The sequence below is a fragment of the Eumetopias jubatus genome, unplaced genomic scaffold (assembly GCF_037043125.1).
Source record: "Eumetopias jubatus isolate StellerSeaLion01/CBP00866 unplaced genomic scaffold, mEumJub1_p1.0 scaffold_14, whole genome shotgun sequence".
NCBI lineage: Eukaryota > Metazoa > Chordata > Mammalia > Carnivora > Otariidae > Eumetopias > Eumetopias jubatus.
In genome coordinates this window covers 33,560,596-33,586,909 of record NW_028274820.1, presented here as the reverse complement: position 1 = coordinate 33,586,909, position 26,314 = coordinate 33,560,596, and the positions used below count along the sequence as shown (strand labels likewise).

At 38.1% G+C, this 26,314-nt stretch overlaps 1 protein-coding gene and 1 pseudogene across 4 annotated transcripts; both read left to right on the top strand.

The window, feature by feature from the left end:
• On the top strand, nt 1-26,314 carry STEAP4 (STEAP4 metalloreductase). Of its 4 annotated transcripts, XR_003611534.2 has the most exons (6): nt 1-87; nt 16,165-16,622; nt 17,461-17,988; nt 19,359-19,523; nt 21,202-21,869; nt 24,755-26,314. XR_003611534.2 is itself a non-coding variant. In XM_028117947.2 (5 exons), the coding sequence occupies exons 2-5, from the start codon at nt 16,167-16,169 to the stop codon at nt 21,484-21,486; spliced, it is 1,434 nt and encodes a 477-aa protein (XP_027973748.2). In that variant the 5' UTR covers nt 1-87; nt 16,165-16,166; the 3' UTR covers nt 21,487-26,314. The 4 variants fall into 4 exon arrangements, 3 of the variants coding, with proteins under 3 accessions (XP_027973748.2, XP_027973767.2, XP_027973759.2); XM_028117947.2 differs by having other exon boundaries at nt 21,202-26,314; XM_028117966.2 differs by lacking the exon at nt 24,755-26,314 and having other exon boundaries at nt 21,239-21,434.
• Nucleotides 24,921-26,314, top strand: LOC148162496 (RAD9, HUS1, RAD1-interacting nuclear orphan protein 1 pseudogene; annotated as a pseudogene).

Sequence of the window (26,314 nt, the reverse complement as noted above, 5' to 3'; positions counted from 1 at the left end):
CTTATACCCGCGAGAGGCGCCACCCGCAGCCCTGAGCCGAGCTGCAGCTGACCGTGGCCGCCTCGCCTCCCAAGCACTTCCCAGCAGGTGGGTCCCGTCGCCGGCTATTGCCTCGTACCTTTCGCCACGCTGCCCCGCTGCCTTATCCGCTTCAGCCCAGCTTGAGCCCCCGCTTCCAGGACCTCACTCCCCCGCCAGCTCGCACCAGCAAGGAGGTGCAGGCAAACTCCCCGCCGCGCCCCCGCGCCCCTCTCCAGGAAAGGCCATCCAAGGGTGTCGCGCGATCAGTTAAGCAATTCAACAAGCATCTAGCTTCCTGGAGTTTTATCGCTCCTGTCTTCTCCAGGGTGCAGAGAAACCCGAAGGTGGAAGACTTAGGGTTTGTATTCCTCTCTGTCCCTTAATTCTCGACGAGAGCAATCTTGTGAGTCTCACCGTGAAGGGAGCCTGGAAGAATGTGGTTTTGGCAATCTCCTCAGTCTCAGACCTTCACCAAGAGATGAAATTTGTCCTGAGACCTGCAACCCCTTCGGTCCTTGACCTTGATTTAAATTCCCTTGTGTAATTTCGCGATTGCTTTTCCAGAGAAATATTGTTTGAAATGTAATTTATTGTGAAGAATAAACATAGTCTGGTTTCCCTGTTTGTCCAGAGGCAGCTAGAAAATATTTTTTTTTCCCTCCTGATGGTAATGTAGGAACTTTTTAAAAAGATGACCCGTGTAATGAAGGTGAATTGGCGAGGAAGTTGGAGAATTCTACTCCTAGTTCTAACTAGCAGCTCACCACCTCACCCTCCGTTTCCACATATGTAAAATAAAAGGCTACTGGACCAGATGATCCACAAGGTCCAACACTCTAACTCTGACAAGGTGAAAATCCATGACCAAATACGCTTGCTGGTTTGAAATCTATTGAAAATCTCATTAATGCAATAAGCATAACCAAGTAATTGCTTTCTTCATAATAATGCAAGTTTCATTTTTATAGGGATACTACCCAGTTGTGGAGCATCTCTTCCCACACAAGTATCTTAGACTTCTACCACATTTATCATTCAGAGAATATTCTCAGCTTTCAAAACCATTCTTCAGCCGTGCTATGTTAGAATGTCCTATTCCCTATAAATGGCAGTCATATAAATGTCACTCACATGAAAGAACATTTTTTCTGATACAGTAGGTGTAATTTTTATAAAATGGCACATTTATTTGAAGCAGTAACTTCTTTGAGATATGGCCTTTTGCAAGGCCCCGAGTTTTTCAGAATGCTCTGATTTAGCACCGGATGAAATTCCACCTGCGTGTATCCTACCTGCATGGCAAACATTGCCAACCCAGAAAACAGGATGGAACTTTCCCCTATTTATCAGGCTTTGAGGTTGTAAAGTAAATGGTACATGTGTACAGAGAAATTGGGTCATAGCACTTTCTCCATCGGCAACATTTATGGTCCTGCTGAAGTTCACATAGAAACTTCAGGTTCAGAAACCAATGTGTACAAGATGTGACCCCTAACTTGAGAATAATTTCCAGATTTCCTCCTTGCTTAAGCTTGCTAACTGTTGTGAGACGTAACCAAATAAATTTGTATAAGCCTGTTAATAAATTGAAAATCCGGGGCCTTGAGCCTTGTTCTGAACAGTTTTAAGAAGAATAGATTCATATGTCATAAAATTTCAACATGGAAGCAACCCTGGTCACTCTGCTCTTCCCTGTCTCCTGAAAGACCACCCCTAGTCACTCTACCATTGTTAATGCCATTACTAAAAGGACATAAATTCTTCTTTTAAAGTCTCCCAAGTAGCTGATTCTGCAGTCTCCCACAGAAATACAATCCAATGTTTCATGATCCTCACCATCTGCTTCTCTTTATAAGTCAGTTGGATCTTTTGTCAACTGCTGTTTAAAAATCATTTCCTTTTAAAATCTTAAGAAAGCTAATAAGCTATGGTCAAATATATGTACATAATCACCCTTCAAACTTGAAGACTTGCTAGGGTACCTTGTAGCTCATTTCCTCTGGGTTGTCCTCCAAGAAGGAGGTCATTTGCTAAATGCCTGCACCCACATCTACCTATAATTCTTACTGTAAGATTCTACACAGGCTATGAATATGTAGTTTTCTGGGTAGGAGGGTTTTTTTGAAGTTATAGTTCCTCCAGAAATAACAGAAATAAGACTTTACAAATATAAGAGCTCTGAAGTCACCTATTTGACTCTGTTCTTTGTAAATCCAAAGAAAATGAGTCATTAGTTAATGATAAAGACTTTCTGAACAGTTCTGTATGATGTGTTAAACCTACTCAAGATATTTTGAATGACTTTTAGGACATTTCCAAAATGATCTGAATTAACACTTGTTTTTTTGTTGACAAGAAATCAGTCCTGGAAGGAATAAAGCCAAGTAACTAAAGGATAATTAGTGCTTAAAACAATGCATGATAAGAAAACATACTTGGCCTATATACATAAACAATTTGTTCTTCCAAAATCATTAAGGAAAAGAGAACAAAGAATGCTTGTACTGTTTGAAGACCATCTTTCAGAAATATATCACTAAAAAAAAAATGTACTATTCTACAAGAAGTATTTCCACTCTAACTAGGCAGGACATTGACATCCTGATCCAAATCCTTCTCCACAATGTCCCAGAAGAGTTTATTACACCATGTGTGAGAGTTCTTACCACATTGTACTTTGACAGTCACAGATTTCTGAAAAACTTATTTTGAAAGAAATACATTTCTTTTAAATGTAGACTATATGAGCAATCCTAATGTCAGGCTGAAGTAAAGTCCACTTTTCATCTTAAAAGAAAAAAAATGTCTGTGAAGGGTAATTTTGAAAAGTTAGGAACTATAATTTTGAAAAACAAAGAAACCTAAGAGGTAGCAATATGACTATATATCACGCCTCACAGAAGGTTATTAGAACACAAACTAGGTAGTCTCTTTTGCCTCAGCTCCATATACAGAAGGGAAAAAAATAGCAAGGGGCTCCAATCAGGTCTTCATTGACAATGGCACCAATGCTGGGAATATGAGGGGGACAATTAACGGTCCACACTGATTATGCGTGTTTCATCTAGACCTGCTCCTTTTGAAGAGTGTGGAAACAGCTTTGAGCTGTTGAAGTTAAACAGTGGCTGAAGCCATTTTGCACAGACTTTAGTATACTTTCTTGTCCTGTTTCCCAGGTAAATTATTGCCCATTCTTTAACATGGGGTTCACAGTGCACCTTCCTGTGCATGGGTCCTTACACATCGCATTATAGCAGTTTGATTCTGTGTCTACATCGTCCCCAAGACTGGAGCATAGCACAGCACCTGGCACAGAGAGTCTGTTCAAAAAGTTTACTGAAAACATGAAACCCTACCAAGACATTGATCAAACTGATTTTGATTTTTGGAATATGCGAACCCTTATGGCTGCTGTAGCGGTTACGAGCCCAGATGCCCTGTGTACTGTACTACTTAAGTCAAAGTGTCCAGATTTCGACTACTTGCCATTGAGGAGAAGCATGAACTTGCTGTGTACTGTACAGTACATATAAAATAAATAGTGCGAATTATTGTAAGTATTTTTAAAAAGAACGAAGAAATCTCCAGTTGTGCATTCTTGAGGCATATCTGGAAAATGGGAAGGTATGTGTTTGGGGATGGTAGTACACAAAGAGGCCTCTGTCTCTATCTCCCTGAGAAGCAGGAGTCTAGAAGGATCAGATTTACAGCCAGCATTGTGTGCATTCCATGTATGGGGTGGAGAGGGTGTAGGCCCTTTGCTGGGGTAAGAGGGAGTCCACAGGGACCCTGTTTTCATTAAAGCCTAGGAGCCTTCTGCGAAGGGAGGCCCCTAAGGAAAGAGATTTAGGCCTAAGGTGCAGACAGGACTGGAAAAATGTATTATCCTATCAGCCAAATTATTTTCCCATTTCCCTGGTCACGTGCCATTCTTGGAGAGAGGGGATGAGAGGGAGGGAAAGAGCCAGTGGAGTGCTGGTAAATGGCTCTCTAAGGAAAGAAAAAAAAAAAAGTCGCATTGTAGCATTTGCTGATTTCCGTGGTGTGCAAACTCCCACCCATGGCTGAGTTCAAGCCCTCACCTGGCAAGCCAGTCTCTAGCCATACCACTGAAAAGAGCTGAGATTAAAAACCAAGGAATTTAAAAGAAGGAGCTGTCTCATTAAAAAATACTTTAAACTAGCACAGCTCTCATGCTTGTATATCAGAGTATAACACAAGGAAGGGGGAGGGAGTTTTAAGGGCACTTTGTCCCCTGGGGTAAGACAAGGAGAGCCTGCAAGGCCAGATCCTGCCCTGAAGCTCAAGCTGATCAGTCCTGGCAAACATGAGAGGCATTATGGCCACTGGGGAGTCCTTGCCTCTCACAGCCAGCTTAGAAATAGAAGAAAATGATACCCCAAAGATGAAGGAGACTATATTCCTAAGAATGTGTACATCAGTCCCAGGAGATTTCTTTTTTTTTTTTTTTTTAGATTTATTTATTTATTTGAGATTGAGAGAGAGAAAACACATGCACTCAAAAGCCAGGGGAGGGGCAGACGAAGAGGAAGAGAATCTCAAGCAGACTCCACGCTGAGCACAGAGCCCAAGGGGGGTGTGGGGGGGAAGCGAAGTCTTGATCTCATGACCCTGAGGTCATGACCCAAGCAGAAACCAAGAGTTGGACACTCAACCAACTGAGCCACCCAGGTGCCCCACCCCAGAAGATTTCTAAAAAACGGTAAGAAGATAGATAATATGAAGCAGAATGGAGTTTCATCAGCAGGGACTTCAGAGCGGGATCAGATCCACAGCAAAACTCCTCTACCCCTAAACTACTTTGGCAATTATCAATATTCATATAATTCTCAGTGGCCTCAATATGAAGATAAATGACTATTCATAGGAAATTTACTGAAACAAATTTCATTCAAAACTGAAATGATCAGGGGCACCTGGGTGGCTCAGTTGGTTAAGTCTGCCTTAGGCTCAGGTCACCATCTCCAGGTCCTGGGATCGAGCCCCAAGTAGGGCTCCCTGCTCAGTGGGGAGTCTGCATCTCCTTCTCCCTCTGCCCCTCCCCCCTGCTCATGGTCTCTCTCGAGTGCTCTCTCTCTTACTTTCTCAAATAAATCAATAAAATCTTCAATACAAAAAAATGGAAATGATCATATCTCTTGCTAAATATCTCTGGCCACAGTAATCCTAAAAAAAGCAAAACCCACTAACTGACACTAAGTATTAAGTGGGTTGTTGCAATCACCAAATTATCCAATAAGCAAATGCTTGTGTAGTGTGTACAAGCCAAATGCCACCTAATCAGTGAGATAGAGTTGTTTTTTTGATGGTGGCAGTCTAGGTTCTGTCCTGATGCTGAATCTTTGGTGAACTATAGATTCCTACGAAGTTGTTCAGCATTTAGAAGGTAAATAGAGGTCAAAGCAAATTAACTCAGACGAGACTGAATTCCTGACCTTGTTGTCATGAGCCCCAGGCTTTAATCAAATGAACTAACTAGTCTTGTCAGTGGATAATGAACCTACATGATAAAATTCTTGGCCAGGGAATCATAATACAATCCTCATTTATCTCAACAGATGCAGCTGAGATCTAAATGAGAAAACTTGTATTAATAAGATTTTTGAATGAACTAGAATTTCACGAAGAACTTAAATTAAAAATAAATAATTTTTCTCTTAAAATACAATTAAAATAGATAACAGAAATCTGCATCTCCTTGCTGTCTTGGTAATTCATTGGGTGGCAGTGAAATGTTACTAACAGAATCATTGTAGTTACAGCACAGGCCAAAGCTAGTTCTAGTTATTAGCAATTCCTGAGGAAGTATATATCCCTATAGAACATAAATGTGAATGTTAGATTTAGTTATGCTCTTGTGACTTGATCAAACCGTACAAGTTAAGACTACTGTTTCCTTTTGTATTATTCTATTGCCTCGCATAAAAACAAATCATCAGTAAACTTGGTTGCTATAAGAGAAATAACATTTTCTTACAAAACAACTGAAATAATTTATCAGTTTTTCAGCAACCAACCTGCAGTGGGTTAGTTATTTAGATGCTAGATTATGTTAGTCTGTGACTATTACTAACAGAGGTACTTCTAATACAGAGGCTAAAATAAGAAATACACTATTATATTTTCAAATAACATATAGACACTGAAGACTGAATGTCAAAAAAGAAAACAATTAGTAGAAAAATCCATTGATTATAGACATGTTACATTTTTCATAAGCTGCAATCAGAGGTCTTTTTAAGCCAAGGTCTTCTGATTTTGCTGCAATAATATATACCTGTCAGAAAAGGATATGGGCTTAAATGTGAATATGCTTGCTCTCCCTGAAGAACCTTGATCTCACTAAATACAGAAATAGCTCAGTGAATAAATTGGATGGGTTCATGTGTTAGTGGAAGGTTTTAAATTTTTAAAAATATTTTTGCTTTCCATTTGTCCCTGGGATATATTAAAACAAATATTCTAATCACAAAAAGACTGGCACCATTGCAGAACTCCCTCCTGCCCCTATGCCTTGTGATGAAAGGAAATATTTGATGGATGGGCTTCATTCAGCTCATTACAAATATGTTGTCAAGTCATGTAGGGCTTTCAGGTTGAAATTCAGAAGGAATAATAAAACAGAAGGAAAGACTAAAAAAAAAAAATCCCTGTTTACAGGCCTCAAATTAAAATGAAAAATTGTGTCACATCTTATAGAGTTTAAAAGTGTTATTTGTAATCTAACTCCCCAGAAAGGGCCAAGCCAGATCACTGGATTGTGTGTGCTACAACCCCAGTAGAAGTGTATGTGTCCAGTGGGGATACTACCTGCGGAAGAATTCAACATCTTGGACGAACAATCGTTTCAGAGTTCAAAGCTGAATTCTTAAGTGGGGAATATCTTTAATAATGATTTCATCCAAATGATAAAGGAAGGAGTGTGTGGCCCTATGTGAGAGTTAGTATTCAGGAATACCCTAGGAGATTGGTGGGGGGATTTGATCCAACAGACTTTGTGGCTCATGAAGAACAACTTGTCAAGGTTTCCTTGAGACGGTTACAGAGCAAAGCCTACCTGACTCTGATACCAAGCCCTGAGTCTGGCTCCCTTGATTCTCTTCTTTGTGGGGCCTGCACACTCATTCTTACCTCTGGTTTTCATAAAAATAGGAATTCTCGCCTCTCAGACTCAGCCAATGACTATTCCGTGGAAAAAGTTGTTGTAAAGCAGGTGAAATGTTCCTGCAACTCCTCACAACCTCATCAACACCCTGCTTTCTGCATTTTCCTTCCCCACCATCCGTCTCCAAAAAAGATAGGCTTATTTTTTTCATTTGTAGTGGTTCTCAGTCCTGGGTGCTCCTTAGAATTGATTGCTTGTTTGGGATGGGGTTTTTGTTGTTGTTAGTTTGTATGTTTGTTTTCTCTGTTTTTTAAAATACAGATGCCTGGGCTCTACCTCAGGCCAACTGATTCAGAATCTCAGAGGGTGCCCTAGCATTTAATATCTACCTAGCTGATTTTAATGTGTGACCAGGGAAGAGAACCACTATAGCAGGCCATTAACTGAAAGCTAACAGGCAATGGTTCAGAATCTTGGCTCAACAGTAGAATCATCTGAGGGAGTTTTTGGGGGGAAAAAAATGCCCAGGCTCTATCCTAGACCAGTTGATGGAGACTCTCCAAGAGTTTGGTCATCTATATTTTATAAAAGTTCTCTATGTGATTCTCATGTGCACCATGGTTGAGAACCACTGGTTTCTAGTGTAACCCTTTGTGGTGGTATTTGCATTTTATAAACCTTAGTGATTCTAAGAAGTTGCTTTGATCGTCATACAAAAGTCTGGAGAGTGGCAGGGAGACATCTGTCCGTCTGTCTGTACCACCTCATGGCTCTTCTCCCTGCATTCCCATCCAAGCCAAATTCTATAAATGGGTCTTTCTTTGTACTTATAGTTCTTTATGGTTCCCAAAACACTATTTCAATTACCCAAAATTGTGTTGTGATGATAGTTTTGTCTTTATAGTTCTTTCCATGATTACCTCCAAACTTTTTAGAGAAAGGTTTTTTTGCATTTTTAGTTTGTATAAATATGTAAAATTGGGTAAGCTAAAAAACAAATAATACTGTGTATAACTAAGATTGAACTTTTATATAAAAGAATTTACCTTAATTTGTATTTTCTATAAATTTCTCAAAATAAAAGATAAAAGAGGGTTCATGAAGGTTAATTTTTCCTCTCAGGTCTATCTGCACCTGAGAGAGAGGGGAAGATTTTCTTTCCTCTTCCCATTTTTACAAATGGTCTTATATTCGTAAGTATTTACATATTTTCCTCTTCAATCTGTGAAAACCTTAGGGGAAACAAATGGCCTATTTCCAAAAGAAAGACAAGAAAGTGCCCACCTTTTAGAAGTGGCATCGTTGGGTTGTTGATTCCTGTTCTTCTTACTAAGAGCAATGAAGAATAGGATCTTTTCCAGGGCAAAGAGAGGGGAGAAAGGTCAATTTGCCTCTGGTTGCTGATGCACAAGAGACTTTAAAATTTTATTTTGATGCATTCTCCAAATGAGGGCTATGCATATACAGAAATATACTGCTTAGGATGAAAAGTCCATTATACAACTTTAGATTTGTATCTCTTTATCAGATAAATGTACACTGCTATTATGCTTTAACATGAATTAGTATCATAATACAGACTGTGATTATCTCCTAAACAAACCAAATAGGTTGCTTGTTATTTTTGGAATATGCCAAAAATCATTGATTTGTTAAGTATAAGCATTTAAAATATACAATTGTTTATAGCTATGGACAAGATTATCCTAAAACTTATATTGAAAGGCAAAGGAACTAGAATATCTAAAATAATTCTGAAAATTAAAAAAAATACTAAAGTGGGAAGAATCAGTCTACCTAATTTTAAGTCATCAAAACTGGGTAGAATTGGCAGAGGGTAGATACACTGATCAATGGAACAGAATAGAGAGCCCAGAAATAGAGCCACACATGTGCAAGCAACTGATTTTTGACAAAGGTACAAAAGCAATTCAATGAAAGAAGGATGGTCTTTTAAACAACTGATAGGGAAGTAATTAGATATATTCACAGGCAAAAAAAAATGAACTTGGCTTAAACCTCAGACTTTATACAAAAATTAACTCAAAATGGATAATGGATTTAAATGTAAAATATAAAACTATCAAGCTTTGAGAAGAAAATATTCAGGACCAAAGGCTAGGTGAAGAATTCCTAGATATGAAATGAAAAGCACAATCCATAAAAGAAAAAAGCAATATATTAAATTTAACCAAAATTAAACACTTATGCTCTGTCAATAACCACGTTAGGATGATGAAAATACAAGCTACAGAGCTGGAGGAAATATATGAAGACCATGTATCTGACAAAGAACTCATATCTAGAATATATAAAAATTCAACAGTGAAAAAACAAAAATCCAACTAGAAAATGGCATAAGACACGATGACTCTTCACCAAACAAGGCATATAGATAACATATAAGCAAATGAAGAAATCCATACAGTGGACCACTATTCGACAATAAAAAGGAACCAACTGATATGCGTACCAACTTGGATGGCTCTCAAGGACATTATGTGAAGTGAAAAAAAGCCATTTTTGTTTAAAGGTCACATTTTGTGTGATTTCATTTATAAAATATTCCCCAAATGACAAAATTATAGATTTAGAGATAGTTTGCAGGGGTTAGGAGAGCAGAGAGGGGGGTAAATATGACAATCAAGGGGTGGTGCCAGAATAGTTCTGTATCCTGATTGCCCCAGTGGATCCACGAACCTACCTGGGATAAAATGACATACAACTATCTGCACACATTACACCAATGTCAATTTCCCAGTTTTGACATCGCTCTATAGCTGTGTACAATGTAACCATTAGAGCAAATGAAGGATGCACAGGAATCTCTTGTACTATCTTTACGACTTCCTGTGAATCTATAATTATTTCAAATAAAATGAGTCTTTTGTTAGTAGCACTGACTTGTTAAGTACAAACGTTTAAAATACGCAATTTTTCTTATCTTGTTTGGACATTTCCATGTTTTTAATATGTTAGAAATCTCTTAAGCTGGGAGTGGCCGGGACTTCTCTAATTTCTGACCTCTGGGAGGTGACAGAAGTAAACCCCAAAAGCCAAACCACCGCTAACATCCTCACGGGAGGCTTCATTGGAATATCCCAGAAGACTGCCGCCTCAGGTTCCCCAGGCCTGGGGTGGGATCTGCACACCAAGAGGGTGGGATCTACATGACCCACACCTGATGCCCCCTCTTATGCCACACACACACACACACACACACACACACACACACACACACACGGGCACGCACGCACACACGCTCAAGCACGTGAGCACGCACACACGCTTCTCTAGCAGCTGCTACTGTGGCACTTCGAAGTCATCTTCGCCATCTTTGCAACTGTGCTGTTGGTTACCAATCTCTTAATCTATATGAACACCCGGTGCAATCACTTTAACCTATCTTGGCCCTCCTCTGGAGGAGCCTCTCTGGGAGATACAAAATCGGTCCTGGAGATTTTCCGATCCAGGGGTATTCTTGCTGTGTTTCCTGTTACAGAACTGAAGTCTATGAAGAGCAGCAGGAAAAAGAAATCACCGTGTTATGTTTCAACTCTCTGAACACCCCTTTCCCTATAACTCTGCTTCCCGTGTACCACCTTTCTTATTTTCTTTATTCCTTCCTCCTACATCTAAGAGTAAAATAGGATTAGGAAACTTTTAAGTCATTGCCTAAGAAATCTTACTACTTCCAAAATCCATGTTTACACATGGGAGCTATTTTGAATTACAAATAGTCTGAAATAGGCGTAACTTCCTTTTTTATATAGTACTTACTGTAAAACGAACCCTCAACTTGATATCCCTTGTGGTTTAGATTATGCATACATCTCATTTTTATGAACTCCTATTATTAGAATTTTTCCAGGAGTTCAGAATGAAATTCTTCCAAAGAATTACTAACTTTTTTTTTCTAACTTTTTATTTTTTACATGTTATTTCATCATCCCAATTAGGAACCTGAGGTCTGATCATTTTTCTTTTTCTAGGAAAAAAAATAATCAAAATGTTGTATTATCCTGGGTTGATTTGCAAGCAGAGCCGGTGACAAAGGTTTGCATGCAGATAGTTTACCAAGGAAGTGATTCCAAGGAGCAAGAGTGAGGGGCACAGGACATAAACCAGGATCGTGAGAAAGATCGCAGGAAAGAACATTAAGTTGGCCACCCCTACAGAGGAATGGTGCTCTATTCCACTGGGGCTTTCTGAGGAGCCTCATAAAACATGTCAGAACTGAGTGCCAGGAGATGAAAGGGTAAGCACTTATTCATGGAGTCCTGTCCCCCATTGGTCTATGGTGGCCATATGGGTCATACATGTCTGAATGCTAAGCAGGTACAGGTATGAGAGAAGTCTCAGGACAAGAATCAAGAGATAGAAGATGCGAGTCCCCAAAATGAGCCTCTGTTAGGCAGTGGAAGTTCAGCAGAGCTCCATTACTACCTGGTAACTGGAAATAGAACCAGGAGGATTTGAAGAGGAGCTCAAGATATGGCAAACACCATCATCAACCTTAGAACTTCCATAACTTGATAAGGAGTAAATAACTGCCCAATGGAATGACTATATTTCTTTCTAAGTCAATCAGTGATATTTTAATATCTCCTTACTGTCTTTGTACCTACAATTTGTCCAGTGATGTCTCTGAGAGTTTAAGAAAGTGAAAATAATTTCAATGGTTGCTATAACAGCCCAAGTGTGTTACACTGGATTGCCAAGCTGCATTTTAAGAGGGAAATGTTAAAATGAGTAAGAATTACAAATGAGAGAAAAATCACACTTGAGCTGTTTATACATCTGTGTTTTGATAAACTCATATGTTTTAAAGCCATTTTCATATAGGGTTTTATTTATAAGAAATAAGTGGGAAAAGCAGAAACTTCTTAAGAATTATTGAATGCTATTTCAGATAAATTTTATATATTTCCAATAATCAGTTATAGAAACATAATTAATCCCTAATTTATGGAATTTATATAAAGGTTACATTAATTAGGTAATCAATAGATTGGAAAATTAGAAAATTACTAGATTATTTGAATAATCTATTAATGACAGCCAATTTACTGAGTACTTACTATGTCTCAAGAACTGTTTTAAGATACATTAATTCGTGGGGTACCTGGGTGGCTAAGTCGGTTAAGCATCTGACTCTTGATTTTGGCTCAGGTCATGATCTCAGGATTGTGAGATCGAGCCCCTCATGGGGCTCCATGCTGGATGTGGAGCTTGCTTGGGATTCTCTCCTCCCCACTCCTGCCCCGTCCCACACCATCTCTCTCTCTCTCTCTCTCTCTCTCTCTCTTTCCCTCCCTCCCTAAGAAAAAAAAATACATTAATTCATTTAATCCTCACAATGTCTCAAAAGTAGGTACTATCAATCTCTCATTTGAAAGATGATGAAACTAAGACACCAAGAGTTTGTGTAACTTACCCAAGCTGATAGTGCTAGTAAGAGTTGCAACAAAAAAATAGTGTTGTTTAGTGAATATCTCCATTTAAAAAAAAAAAGTTTATGACAGGTTAGAATAAATTAAGGCAGTGGCCAAATCGTCAAAACAGACTCCAGAATCACTCTCTCTTTGCAATGATTAAGATGATCCAAGTGAAAATATGTCGATAAAGATATCATCCATCTCATTACAGAACACTGGTAACTTTATCAAATCTGTATTTTGCTTGCAAATGCTCATCTGAATGTAAGAGAGAGAAAAACAATATATGAGGGAAAAACACTGGATAAAAAGTGTGGAGATAGTCAGCCAACTAACATTCTTTGAACACATTCACAATAATCAAGGCATCATTCACCAGTTTGAGAGTTTGAGTTCTAACAAGTAGGTGTTTACTGATTAGCAACTAACCAATATAATATAAATTGCTAAACTTGTTTGCATTTGCAGATGCTACAAAAAATTTCCCTAAGGCCCAGCTATGTTTCCATATGAGAGGCCCTGTATTACGCCCTTCTCTGACTCAGTTCAGGATATTAGTCACCAGCTAGTTTTAAAAATGATTCAGTTGTGGTGATTAATTCAATTATTCCAAGAGTTTCTGTGGAAGTACAGGGAAGTCTTATATTTCCTGTCCGTTTCTTCCATACTTCTGATGACCTACAAAGCTCTAAATGGTCTGCTTGTGACACAGGTACACACTTTTGGATAAACTCAGGTAAGAATATAGGTATTTTCTGTAGGCTACAATGGAAAGGGCAAATTTCTGACATCCCATTAAAAAGGGCAAGCTTCCTATGCTCTACAATCAGCATGAAATCCACCATGGAAGAACTGAAGTATGACTACATCTGGTTTAAAATTCCACAGCAAATTCACTGAGGGTTACTTTAAACCCATTTGGGTGAAAGAAGTACTGTCTTTACAACATCTTCTCGACTTCTCTCCTGCTCCCTTATTCTTCCCAGTGGTTACACTTTAATCACTCAACTTCCTCTTCATTATGTGCCCCACACTGTGCCTGGCACACAGAGCAAACAGCTCCTTCCAACACCTACGTTCCATCTTTCTAGTATCACTCAACAAATTTTGTCAAGAAGTGCCTAGTCCATCATAGTCCACGCTCTTATTAGCACGGGGCATATGTTACTGAACAAAAGAGACCAAGAAAAGAAAAGAAAGAAAGGAAAAGGTTAACTGAAAATTTACAGTAAATAACAAATGTTATTTAAAATAAATAATTTTTTGGGCGCCTGGGTGGCTCAGTTGGTTAAGCGACTGCCTTCGGCTCAGGTCATGATCCTGGAGTCCCGGGATCGAGTCCCGCATCGGGCTCCCTGCTCAGCAGGGAGTCTGCTTCTCCCTCTGACTCTCTTCCCTCTCGTGCTCTCTCTCTATCTCATTCTCTCTCTCAAATAAATAAATAAAATCTATAAAAAAAAATTTAAAAAATAAAATAAAATAAAATAAATAATTTTTTGAGAAAAATTCATTACTGAAAGGAAAAATAATATTCTTCAGAATAACCTAAATTATTTTATTGGACCATAGGAACTTTGAGAACTTTTATTTGGTTTGTTTTTAATTTACATTTCAGAAGCTTTTAAAAAGTAACTCACATGCTTTATAACAGTATTTCAGTTTAGTTTTAACTTGCATTTCTTTTATTTTGGGTAAGATTAAGATTTTTTTTTTTACTATGTTATATCACCTTAGGATGAAAGTCAACTTATATCCTTTGTCCAATTTTCAATTGGGCAATTTTTTTTTTTAATTTGTAGGAGTTAAAAATATTTTTTGCTGTTTGTTGATGATCTTCTGACTTTGCTTACAGTGGTTTCTGCTTTGCAAGTATTATTTATCTTTATGTAATCACAGTTTTATGTAATATATATGATAATTTTTACTTTTAAGTTAGATACTAGATTTTAGGTTGAGAGATATACTTTGTATTTTTATTTATCCCTTTATTCTTTAATGGTTTCAGGGATTTGTGGTATAGGAAAAGGGCCTTTTCCCTCTAAAGTTATAAAAAAATTCTCCATGGTTCCTTCTAGTTTTATTATAGTTCTACTTAAAATAGATAGACACATACATACATAATTTAAATCTTTAATATATTTTAAATTTACCTTGGAGGGGAGTATGACATATAGATTCAACTTCTTCTTCCAATTGGCTATTTAGTTGTCCCAATATTTGCTCCTGAATAATCCATCTTCTTCTCACTGACTTGAGATGACATCTTTATCATATGTGCTTAGGTCAATTTCTGTATTTTTTACTCTATTTCACTGAACATTTTCTATTCCTGTGACACTGCTATATTATTTCATTATTTTAGCTTTATAATATTTAAATATTTAATAAAACTAGCCCCCTATTCCTTACTTTGTTTTTCAGAATTTAGAGATTAAATTAGGGAAAACTGACATCTGCATAAAGCTGAGCCTGCCCATCCAGGAACATGCTGTACCTTTCCATTTACATTAATCTTCTCTGGGTCTTAAGGGAATTTTACATTTTTCTTCATATAGATCTTGTACCTCTCTTGTTATCTTGTTACATTTATTTCTAAGTATTTTCCCTATATTGTTGCAGCTTTAAGTAGGGCCCCTTCCATCAAATCTTCAAACTAATATTTTTTAATATATGAAGAATATTGATATTAGTTGGGTTCCTAAATAAGATGTTGGATTGATTTTATATGTATGGTACTTCTTCAGTTGACTTTCTCAAGTTTTCTAAGACTACAGTTTCATCATCCACAACCCCTTTTGAATTTCTATACCTCAAATTTTTTTCTGTGGTCTAGTTGTGTGAGCTAGAATTTCCAAACAATAATAACTAAATTGATCAAAGCAGATATGTTTGTCTGGCTTATGATCTGTCTGGCTTATCACTTTATTGGGAGTGTCTCTAGTCATTTTTTTTGTAAGTTTCTTTTAAGTTAAATACTAGATTTTAGGTTGAGAGAGATACTTTGTATGTTAAGGAAATACCTATCTGTTCCTTTTTTTTACTGAGTCAAAAATAAATGTCAAATTTTAATATATGCCCATTTAGCATACATAAATATGACTGTATTATTCTCCTTAAATCTTCTAATATGGTAAGCTATATTAATAGATTTTCTAATATTGAATTTACAGAACTCATCTTTACATTCCTAGAATAATCCCCATTTGACCAAAATCCCCATTTTCTCTTAACAAGCTGCTGGATTCTGTTTGCTAATGTTTTACTTAGGCTTTTTGGATCATGAAACATAAGTAAATGGCTCTACAGTTTCCTTACTAGTGCATTCTTTGCTAGATTTTGCTCTGAGAACACTTGGAACTGTTAAATGTTGGACAAAGGCAGTATCATTGCAACACATATCCGTAGTTTAAAGCATCCACCAATAAGTGTCCTGGTTTTTCACTGCATCTCTTTATCCAATAGAAGAAGTCTTTGACCAGTGATTTTGTTCAATCAGACACATATGAGAATATATACGACAATAATTTTTCCATGTGGAGCATTCATATTTTGTTGGCTATTTCTGTTGTTATCTTTCAGTCATGGAAAAAACTTCTACAGATGCATTTCCTTCTACTACGAATTCTTCAGAAAAGCAAGAGACTGTATGTATTTTTGGAACTGGAGATTTTGGAAGATCACTGGCACTTAAAATGCTCCAGTGTGATTATTCTATTGTTTTCGGAAGTAGAAACCCGCAGAAGTCCAGTTTGCTGCCCAACGGTGCAGAGGTCTTGAGCTATTCAGAAGCAGCCCAGAAATCAGACATCATAATCATAGCAGTCCACAGAGAGCATTATGAGTTTCTCAAGGAACTAACTGAGGTGCTCAAAGGAAAAATATTGGTTGACATCAGCAACAACCTCAAAATCAATCAGTATCCAGAATCTAATGCAGAGTACCTTGTTCAGTTAGTGCCAGGAGCCCACGTAGTAAAAGCATTTAACACCATCTCAGCCTGGGCTCTCCAGTCCGGAGCACTGGATGCAAATCGGCAGGTAAGATTAAATGATTAATTTATACTCAGTCTTTAAGAAGTGAATGTTTTGGGGGGCCTGGGTGGCTCAGTCAGTTAGATGTCTGCCTTTGGCTCAGGTCATGATCCCAGGGTCCTGGGATCGAGCCCCACATCGGGCTCCCTGCTCAGTGGGGAGCCTGCTTCTCTCTCTCCTCCCCGCTCTTGTTCTCTCTTGCTATCTCTCTCTCTCAAATAAATAAATAAAATCTTTTAAAAAAAGTGAAAGTTTTAATGTGCACTTACCTCGAAGATGCCAAAATAGAATTCCAAAATAAAATACCCACTAAACATTTCTGATTGCTAATACGTGCCATGGATAATTTTCTTGGGTTTAACCAAGTAGTCGATTGTTGTGAGTTATTTCCCATGTTGACACCCTAAGCTTTTAGTTTGATGGAACACAATGGTGTCAGGCTCCAGAGGCCTCATGTAAGTACTAAAAAATAACACAGATTGTTGATGGATATCCTTTCCATTCCCATTACATTGTATGAAACTGGTTCCATTTATTCATTGAGATTAAAAGTAATCCATAAGTGATGTAGCACCCATGAATGCAGAAGAAAAATCAAACCATTCACCCTGTGGAAAACCAAGTCCTATTTTATCAGTCTGATATGCTTAAAACCACTTTCAACTTCAACCCTGGTACTTAACCATCCAGCACACGTGTGCAAGTTTAAAACATGTTGCTTCTACATCCTTGTTTGAAAAGCATGTCCTTGTTCTGCACGGTGCTTACATAGATTTTCAAAGTAATGATTAAAGAAAGAATAAGTATTATTTAATTGTTTATTAACTGATTATTCTCAACCCAGGTGTTTGTCTGCGGAAATGATAGCAAAGCCAAGCAAAGAGTGATGGATATTGTTCGTACTCTTGGACTTACTCCACTGGATCAAGGATCTCTCATGGCAGCCAAAGAAATTGAAAACTACCCCCTGCAACTATTTCCAATGTGGAAGTTCCCCTTCTATTTGTCTGCTATTCTGTGTGTCTTCTTCTTTTTCTACTGTGTTATAAGAGACATAATCTACCCTTATGTTAATGGCAAGAAAGATAGCACATTTCGCTTGGCTATTTCCATTCCAAATCGTATCTTTCCAATAGCAGCACTTATATTGCTTGCCTTGGTTTACCTCCCTGGTGTTACTGCTGCAATTCTGCAACTGTACCGAGGTACAAAATACCGCCGATTCCCAGACTGGCTTGACCACTGGTTGCTTTGCAGAAAGCAGCTTGGCTTAGCAGCACTGGGATTTGCCTTCCTTCATGTCCTCTACACACTTGTGATTCCTATTCGTTATTATGTACGATGGACACTGAAAAACAGAACCATTACCCAGGTAAATCTCTACTCATTTATATTCTCCAATGCCTTAAATCAAAAAGAAATCTTGCTGCATCATATTCCATTTCACAATTATAGAAAATCACTCTCCTAAGCATCTTTATTTTTTAAGTACTAGAGCTCCTGTCAGGTTTTGGTTGTTTTCTCTTTTGTTGTTGTTTGTTTGGTTTGGTTTGGTTTTTTATTGCTTGTTTGTTTGCTTGGTTTGGTTTGGTTTTTTATTGCTTGTTTGTTTGTTTGTTTGTTTGTTTTAAATGAATTCAGTTGAGACCTCATACAACTATTGAGAATGAAAGTTAGATTCCTGGGCTCACTTGCATCCAGATGTGTATTCCCAGGACTCACTGGGATACTGGCAAACTGACAGATCTGGGGGCTCAGGAAACCTAATAACACTTATTTGAATTTCTTGGGGAGGGGGTGCAGTCAATAAATGTAAACCAATGTGCTTTCAAGCTTCTATTTTTATGCATGCTACTTCATTTTGGAAGTCAAAACCAACCATCTTCTAAGTAAGGGGGCTGTTCAAACCTGTGTCACAGGAAGGTAAACAAATTCATAGAAGGATGCTTATAACTTCATTAATGTTTGACTTGCAGAGAGCTGCCCTCGAGAACTAGAAAACTAAACAATTCTGAGCAAATGTCAAATACTATTTTCTGCATAGTCAAAAATTCAGAGAGAATTAGCTCAGAGAGTCTTAAAGCAGTCCCAGAGGAAGTGCTATCCATCCGTTCTAGTTTGGATATAATTGGTTTTGATCAATCTTACTGCATTCTCAAAGTTTATGAGACGATTAACTCATTGATGGTACTTCTGTGGATTTCTCGACATTATTTCCCTAAAAAATACATGGGAAGTTCTTAGGTAAGAGTCCCATTTGAAGGGCCTGATTTTTCTCAATCTGTGGTGTGACAGATTTGATGCTATATTACAGCAAAAATAAACATGAAAGAACCCAAACTTTGTGTGTGTGAATAAGCATATAAAGCAGAAAAACAGAATCTTGATACAATCATTTGAGAACATCAAGTTTTGCTTGGGGAACAAGAAGCCATATGGTAAAGAAGGTTTAAGTAAAGGTTTACTTTGTTTTAGAATTTATAGGGTCAATTAAAACTTTCTACACAACTCTTGGAGTCAACTATTATAATAAAGTCCCAGCAGAACCAATTACTTTTTCTACCGAGAAATATCATTTCCAAGTGTATTTTTCTCGACAGTTATTTTCAAGTGATTATTAAGAAATACATACAATTTATCTTGAGCAAATATACCATGCAGAGGTATTTTTCAGTCCCCTTACAAGTTTGGGCAGTTTGTAAAAAAATATAATATTTAAAAATTGCTTATAATTTTTCTTAGGCAACAGCCAAGATGGAAGATCCATTTAGCACCTCTACTGCCTGGCTTAATGATTCGTACATAGCTTTGGGAATCCTTGGGTTTTTCCTGTTTGTACTCTTGGGAATCACTTCCTTGCCATCAGTTAGCAACATGGTCAACTGGAGAGAGTTCCGATTTGTCCAGGTAAGGACTTCAAGATTTAATCTCCTTTATATTGCAAAATAAGTCTGGCTTTACAAATATTTTCATTTTTCTCTCATACCATGCATAAATTTTCATCTTGCTCCCTCACTTCCCTAGCAATGTCACAAAAATAGAAACTGAACCAAGTTCAAGTGAGAAAATGCTAAACTCTGGTACCAAAAGTCATACCATAATAGTTTTGTTTCTTAGCTGGGCATCACTTGCCAAGATTACTGCTTACTCCTAGAGCCACAGGTAAGAGTAGAGAGTGAAAAATACCAACAACTATTAAACTTTGTGTGTAGGGATGTGCTAGGCACAATGTGAAGAGAAACCCAAAGACAAAATGTTTACCTCTGAAAATCAACCTTAGTATATGGACATATTGATACAAAAGGGCATATATTAAATATATATATATGTGTGTGTGTGTATATATATGTTTATATATTATATATATATTAAACTCAAGTTTAAAACCATCAAAGCAAGCTATGTGAAGACTGTTATCATACCAGACCCAGTGCTGGTCTATAAGAGGGAAAATTGCTGTTTCCCATATATCAACCACCGGACACCTCACTAAAGGCAGTTAGTTACTATTCTTATGGACCAGTAATACTCAAAGTGTGGTACCTAGAACCTCAGCATCACCTGGGATCTTACTAGAGACACAAGTTCCCAGGCTCCCCCCAGACCTAATGAATCAGAAACTCCGGAGATGTGGCCCAACAATGTGTTTTAACAAGTCTTCCAGATTATTCTGATGCATGTTTGTTGTGAACCAGTATAATAATAGAAAAGACCATTAGTAACTGAAATTAGATTTGAATTTTATAAAACTATTCAAATTTCAAAAGTTTTGCAGTCTCTCCCCGAGAACAAATGCAGTCAACATTTTCTCATGTTAACACCTTTAGTCAAGGCATTAAGACAGAAATAAACACTGAGCTTTAGAATTTAGGCCAAAACAAGCAAACAAAAGTAAAGTTTGCTAACTGTTCTTTATAGCAATAGAAATTAGCTAGCATCTGCTTCTAGTCAGTAACATAAACTAATGTGGTACTTCTTGAGGACATGCTGTGTCTTATTCATCTCTGGCCTCCAGAAAATTTGATCAAGGAAAAAGTTTTACCACTGGGAAAGAAGCCAAGGTATATTATTTATTCTAACCCAAAAAAGTACTCTTAGCAAACTTTCCCATCCAGCCAGGTTAAAATGAAACCACCACTTAATCCCCTTCACCTGTGTCACCCATCCTGGGAACTGAGGTACAGCACAGGGAATATAGTCAATAATATTTTAATAACGTTGTATGGTGACAGCTGGTGCCTACACTTAATCGTGGTGAGCGGTACAAAATGTATAGAATTGTTGAATCAAGATGTCGTACACCTGAAACTAATACAATGTTGTATGCCGACTATACTTCAAGAATAAAAAATTTTTAGAAGGATGAAATCAACGTATCATTTGTAAGCACAATCTTTTTTTTAATGCAATATTTATCATCCCAAAGGAGGGCTAATGCTTTCTCCAGTACTTAGCAGAGTGTTCTAAATATTTCAGATGTCAAAGGTTTGTGGTTGGTAATAAATATCTTCATTGGCTTAGAGTGTTTCACTTTAAAATATAAATGTAGTGTTAATGTATACATATTTTTTTCTTGCTTATATAGTCCAAACTGGGTTATTTGACCTTGATCTTGTGCACAGCCCACACCATGGTGTATGGCGGAAAGAGATTCCTCAGTCCTTCGAGTCTCAGATGGTACCTTCCTTCAGCCTACGTGATAGCGCTCATCATTCCCTGCACCGTGCTGGTGATCAAGTGCATCCTCATGCTGCCTTGTATAGACAAGACCCTCACACGAATCCGCCAGGGCTGGGAGAGGAACTCAAAACCGACATCAAATGGACAACATTTAAAGCAAAGTTCAATTTACCTGGACTCTCCACTATAGTATTGTATATTTAGGGAAGACTACATAATGGGCACAGTTAAGAAAGCATTTTCTCCCACCTTGCCCTTAAGTTTGTTAACAGAGAAGGAACTGTTGCCTGACGTTGAGAAATTGACAAATAGGAATAGAACACCATTTAATCTCAGGTTAGTGATGAACCTATGTAGGTCCCTGCCTCTCTTCTTCCCAGAGGCAGTGGGGCTGAGGTCACAGTGAGCTTTGTGGTTTCACACTAAAACATTTTTTTGTTATGGGCAACATGCATGACCTCATGTCTTGCAAAATCCAGGGGAAATACATGCAACTTCCTTCTCTGGTTCGAGGGCTGAGTGCAATGAAAAAGGAAACAGTAAGATGGTGGCCACTGATAAAGGCTTTCTCAGGTATGTCTGAAAAAGGGGGACGAATGAAGTAAAAGGAATGAGAATTTTTCTTACTGTTCTTTTTCTTTTAATTTTTTATTGTTATGTTAATCACCATATATTACATCATTTGTTTTTGATGTAGTGTTCCATGATTCATTGTTTGTTCACACCCAGTGCTCCACACAGAACGTGCCCCCTCCAATACCCATCACCAGGCTAACCCATCCCCCCCTGCCCCCCTCCAGAACCCTCAGGTTGTTTTTCAGAGTCCATCATCTCTCATGGTTCATCTCCCCCTCTGACTTACTCCCCTTCATTCTTCCTCTCCTGCTATCTTCTTTTTCTTTTTTCTTAAAATATGTTGCATTATTTGTTTCAGAGGTACAGATCTGTGATTCAACAGTCTTGCACAATTCACAGCGCTCACCGTAGCACATACCCTCCTCAATGTCTATCACCCAGCCACCCCATCCCTCCCACCCACCACCACTCCAGCAACACTCAGTTTGTTCCTGAGATTAAGAATTCCTCATATCAGTGAGGTCATATGATACATGTCTTTCTCTGATTGACTTATTTCACTAAGCATAACACCCTCCAGTTCCATCCACGTCGTTGCAAATGGCAAGATCTCATTCCTTTTGATGGCTGCATAATATTCCATTGTGTATATATACCACATCTTCTTTATCTATTCATCTGTTGATGGACATCTTGGCTCTTTCCACAGTTTGGCTATTGTGGACATTGCTGCTATAAACATTGGGGTGCACGTACCCCTTCGGGTCCCTACATTTGTATCTTTGGGGTAAATACCCAGTCTTACTGTTCTTTTTAAATGAAGGAAATGCTAAGTATCGCCATAGTGAATTCTATAGTTAAATGTGCTCTTTGATTTTGCTTTTGCCAACTTGGATGTGCACTCTGGAGAACTATTTTATAACACAACAAAAATATCACCATTGATAGGAAGTAACCATGGGTTGAATACATGCAAATCTATTACCATTGTCTTAAGATTCTTCCTCTAGAAGGAATACGTGTAGGGAAGATTGAGTTCAAATTGAGAGATATCCACTGGATTTTTTCAATATATAATAAGCAAGGAAGGGTTGATAAAAGCCCTTGCACAATAAGGTGAAATAAGCCAGAATTTTAGGTAGCAAGCTAAATAAATTTTGCAAAGTTGCACTATACAAGGTTTATATGATTAAGGTATTATGGTATGCTTTGTGAATAGTATATTCCAAATATTGTTCAATACTAATCATTTATGAAATGGATTTCTAGTCTAAAAAAGTAATTTCTATAGTTTTTCAGTGCTTATTATAATTTTAAGCAGTGAAATTAAATGAATAATGAACGTATAAGTTTGACTAAGGCATAGATGAGAGAAAATTATGTAAAATCTTAGGGTAGAAAGGTGTGAACAGGAGCTGAGATATGAGACATGCTTCTTTCTCAAATCTTTGCTGGAATGCAGGATGGTTTTCTCTGTTTTTCCTGTGCTGATAGTGCCATTTCCAAGATGACCTTCAGCAGGATTAGCCTTCCTGGCTCATGCATGGAGCTGAAAGAGCCTCGTGCACCCTCTTCCCACAAACTGAGATAATCAAAAGGCCTTGAGATTGATGTTTTTCTGCCTGCTCTATAAAAGGCCATCTATTTTTCTTTTTTTAAACCTTTATTATCATATATTCTATGTGATACAAAATGATTAAAATATATTAAAACATCACCCACCATCCAGGATATTTCTCTACAAAACTTTTTGAAAATAGTTTCATCTATACTGTATAGTCAATTTTACAGCCTTCCTTTTTCACTTAATGTATCAGTGGCTTCATTCTCTTACATGGTATATGTATATTATTAGTGGCTGCAATATATTACATCAAATGGCCTTTTATTTAACCACTGCCCTAATTAAACATATAGGTTATATCTGTTTTTTTACTAAAACAAATAACATTTCAGAGAATATTTTAGCACTTATTACTTTTTTCCATATTTTAAATTATTTCCTTGGAATACTTGCCAAGAATTGGGATTACAAAATTAAGAAATCTTAATAGCACTTGATATTTATTGCCAAATTATTTCTAAATTGACCTTGTCAATATCATTGGCATTGGATGAGGGTGTTGGTTTCATCATACCTTTTATAAGTTTTGTTTTTTATCTCAGTTTGTGTTCACTGAGAAGGTACAAAGAACACATGCTCCATTAATTTACCCTTGATCCACCTAAGCAAGGGTACAAAAAAACCTGGAAAACTGTGAGCAGAGCTGTGGTATATAGTGCTGACCCTAGAGCATCAGTGGGAAAGACAGGGAAAATGTCACTACTCATCCACTCCATTTTGTGCAAAACGGCCCAGTGTGCCAGGGTTGGAGCCTGCCTGTTGTCTAGAGAATGGTTGCTTCAAAATTAAATACTACCCAGGCTGAAGTAAAGAAAGTGTCTGGGGTTAACCATGTTCTTTGGTAAAGAGTTTTTACTGGGCCACAGTTCATCACTAAAAATAGAAAATGTCGCACCTAGGTTAAAAAAAAAAAAGCCTATCTAGAGTAAAAATCTACTTTAATAACCTAGTAAAACTGTTCTGCCTGGGTAGTTAATAGAAGCCATCCACAAAGCCAGAAGTTGAAGAACACCTCCAGTGGTTTTGGTATAACAATGGCTTGGCAAACCTGACCCTCAGCATCAACCACAGGGGCTCCAAGCCCCACCAGTGGACCAGAGAAGCCAATTTCCTCCCCTTGTCCCTCTCACCATCCTTCCTCCCCGAACCATCAAACCAACTTGATCCTCCTAACACAGCTGACTCCTCCAGTTTACCTACGGTTGGAAAGAATGAGTTTGGAACAGATGGAAATACTGAACTGTATTCCTTTTAACAGGTCCAACTTGTTCTCTATAAAAAAAGTTAGACTAGCGGAGGCCCAGGGGAGCGGTGGCCGGGACGCCGCCGGGCGGGCATGGGTTGGAATCGGAGCCTGAACCCCGACCTGACGACAACCAGCATCATGTGGTTACTAATTTTAACTGCTCTTCATTCACCTATTGATGCCTCCCAGAAAAAAACGCCGCCAGCCTTCCCAGAAAGCCCAGCTGCTATTCCAAGAACCACCACTGGAGGGCCCCAAACACCATTATGGCTCTCCCCAGTTTACCATTACCCACACTAGACAGGTGCCCAGCAAGCCCATTGACCGTAACACCGTCACTTCCTGGGTATCACCTCAGTTTGATACGGCAGCAGAAAGCTGGTTCCCTGTGAACCAGAAATGTCATCGTTGAAACCAGGCAAGACATGCAAGTCGAAAATCTACCGCCTCCAAGTTCCCACATCTAACATTTGACAGTCCACTGTCTTCCTCCTGTTTAGCCACACTTGGGATCCCCTTAAGCAGGGAATGCCCCGGTCAATCAGAAAAGCGCATTTCCGGAAGGCCCTTAGTTCCAATGCTCCGTCCTCAAAGCTGTGGGGAAGTGTCAGTACATGCGCTTCAAAACTTACCTTATGTATTCATTCCCCCTGATATCCAGACCCCAGAGTCATCGTTTGTGAAGGAGGGGCCCATTCCCCCAGATCAGAGGGAAGGTAGCCTCCCTAGCTGCTCCTTCCACGCTAGTACTCCCAAGAGCCCAGAGCCTGGGCCTGTTCTAGTTGAAGACACTCCCGAGGAGAAGTATGGGATCAAGGTCACATGGAGGAAACGATGCCACTTGTTTACTTACCTCAGGGAGAGAGGGAAGCTGAACAAAAACCAGTTCCTTGTGAAAAACTCACTGGATTTCTCCGACACCAGCAGTCTCAAGAAATTTTCATAAAGTTGCTAAAGTACTTTTCTGGCTCACAGGAGAGTACATCAGGAGAATAAAATGGAAATAATACCAATAACCTCAAAAGAAAAAAAGATGTTTTAACTAGAACCTTGGAGTCATAAGGGAATTCAGTTCCCAGATTTGCTTTTTAAGATGTCTTTTCCTAAAAAGTTTTTAGTGTCATAAACAGTTCATATTTTTCTTAACATTAACTGTCTAAAATTTTAAAGTATCTTATAGTAACTTTTAAAATGTATGTAAATAAATGGTTGCAGAAATGTTTTACAGAATCCTGCTTCTGATTACCGATCACGCAGCAATATTGCCTTCTCCACAAAAGGTCTTTCTTCGTTGTTTTTTAAAAACTAATTAATCCTCTAATCACCTTGTCCAAACTAATTCATTCCACACTTTTGAGTACCAACTCTGTGTCAGGCTCAGCATCAGCTTCCTTTATGACATGATGGACAGGAAAAATAAAAGCAACCTCTGTGAAAAAATAAAAGACTAAACTGCACTGTATTCTAGGAAAATTTTTAAGCTCACAGACCTTTTATTTTTGTATGTTCTCCCCATGGTAAGGGATGACTGCTTCTATAAATTTGTACTCATTAAATGTTATTTTAAAAATA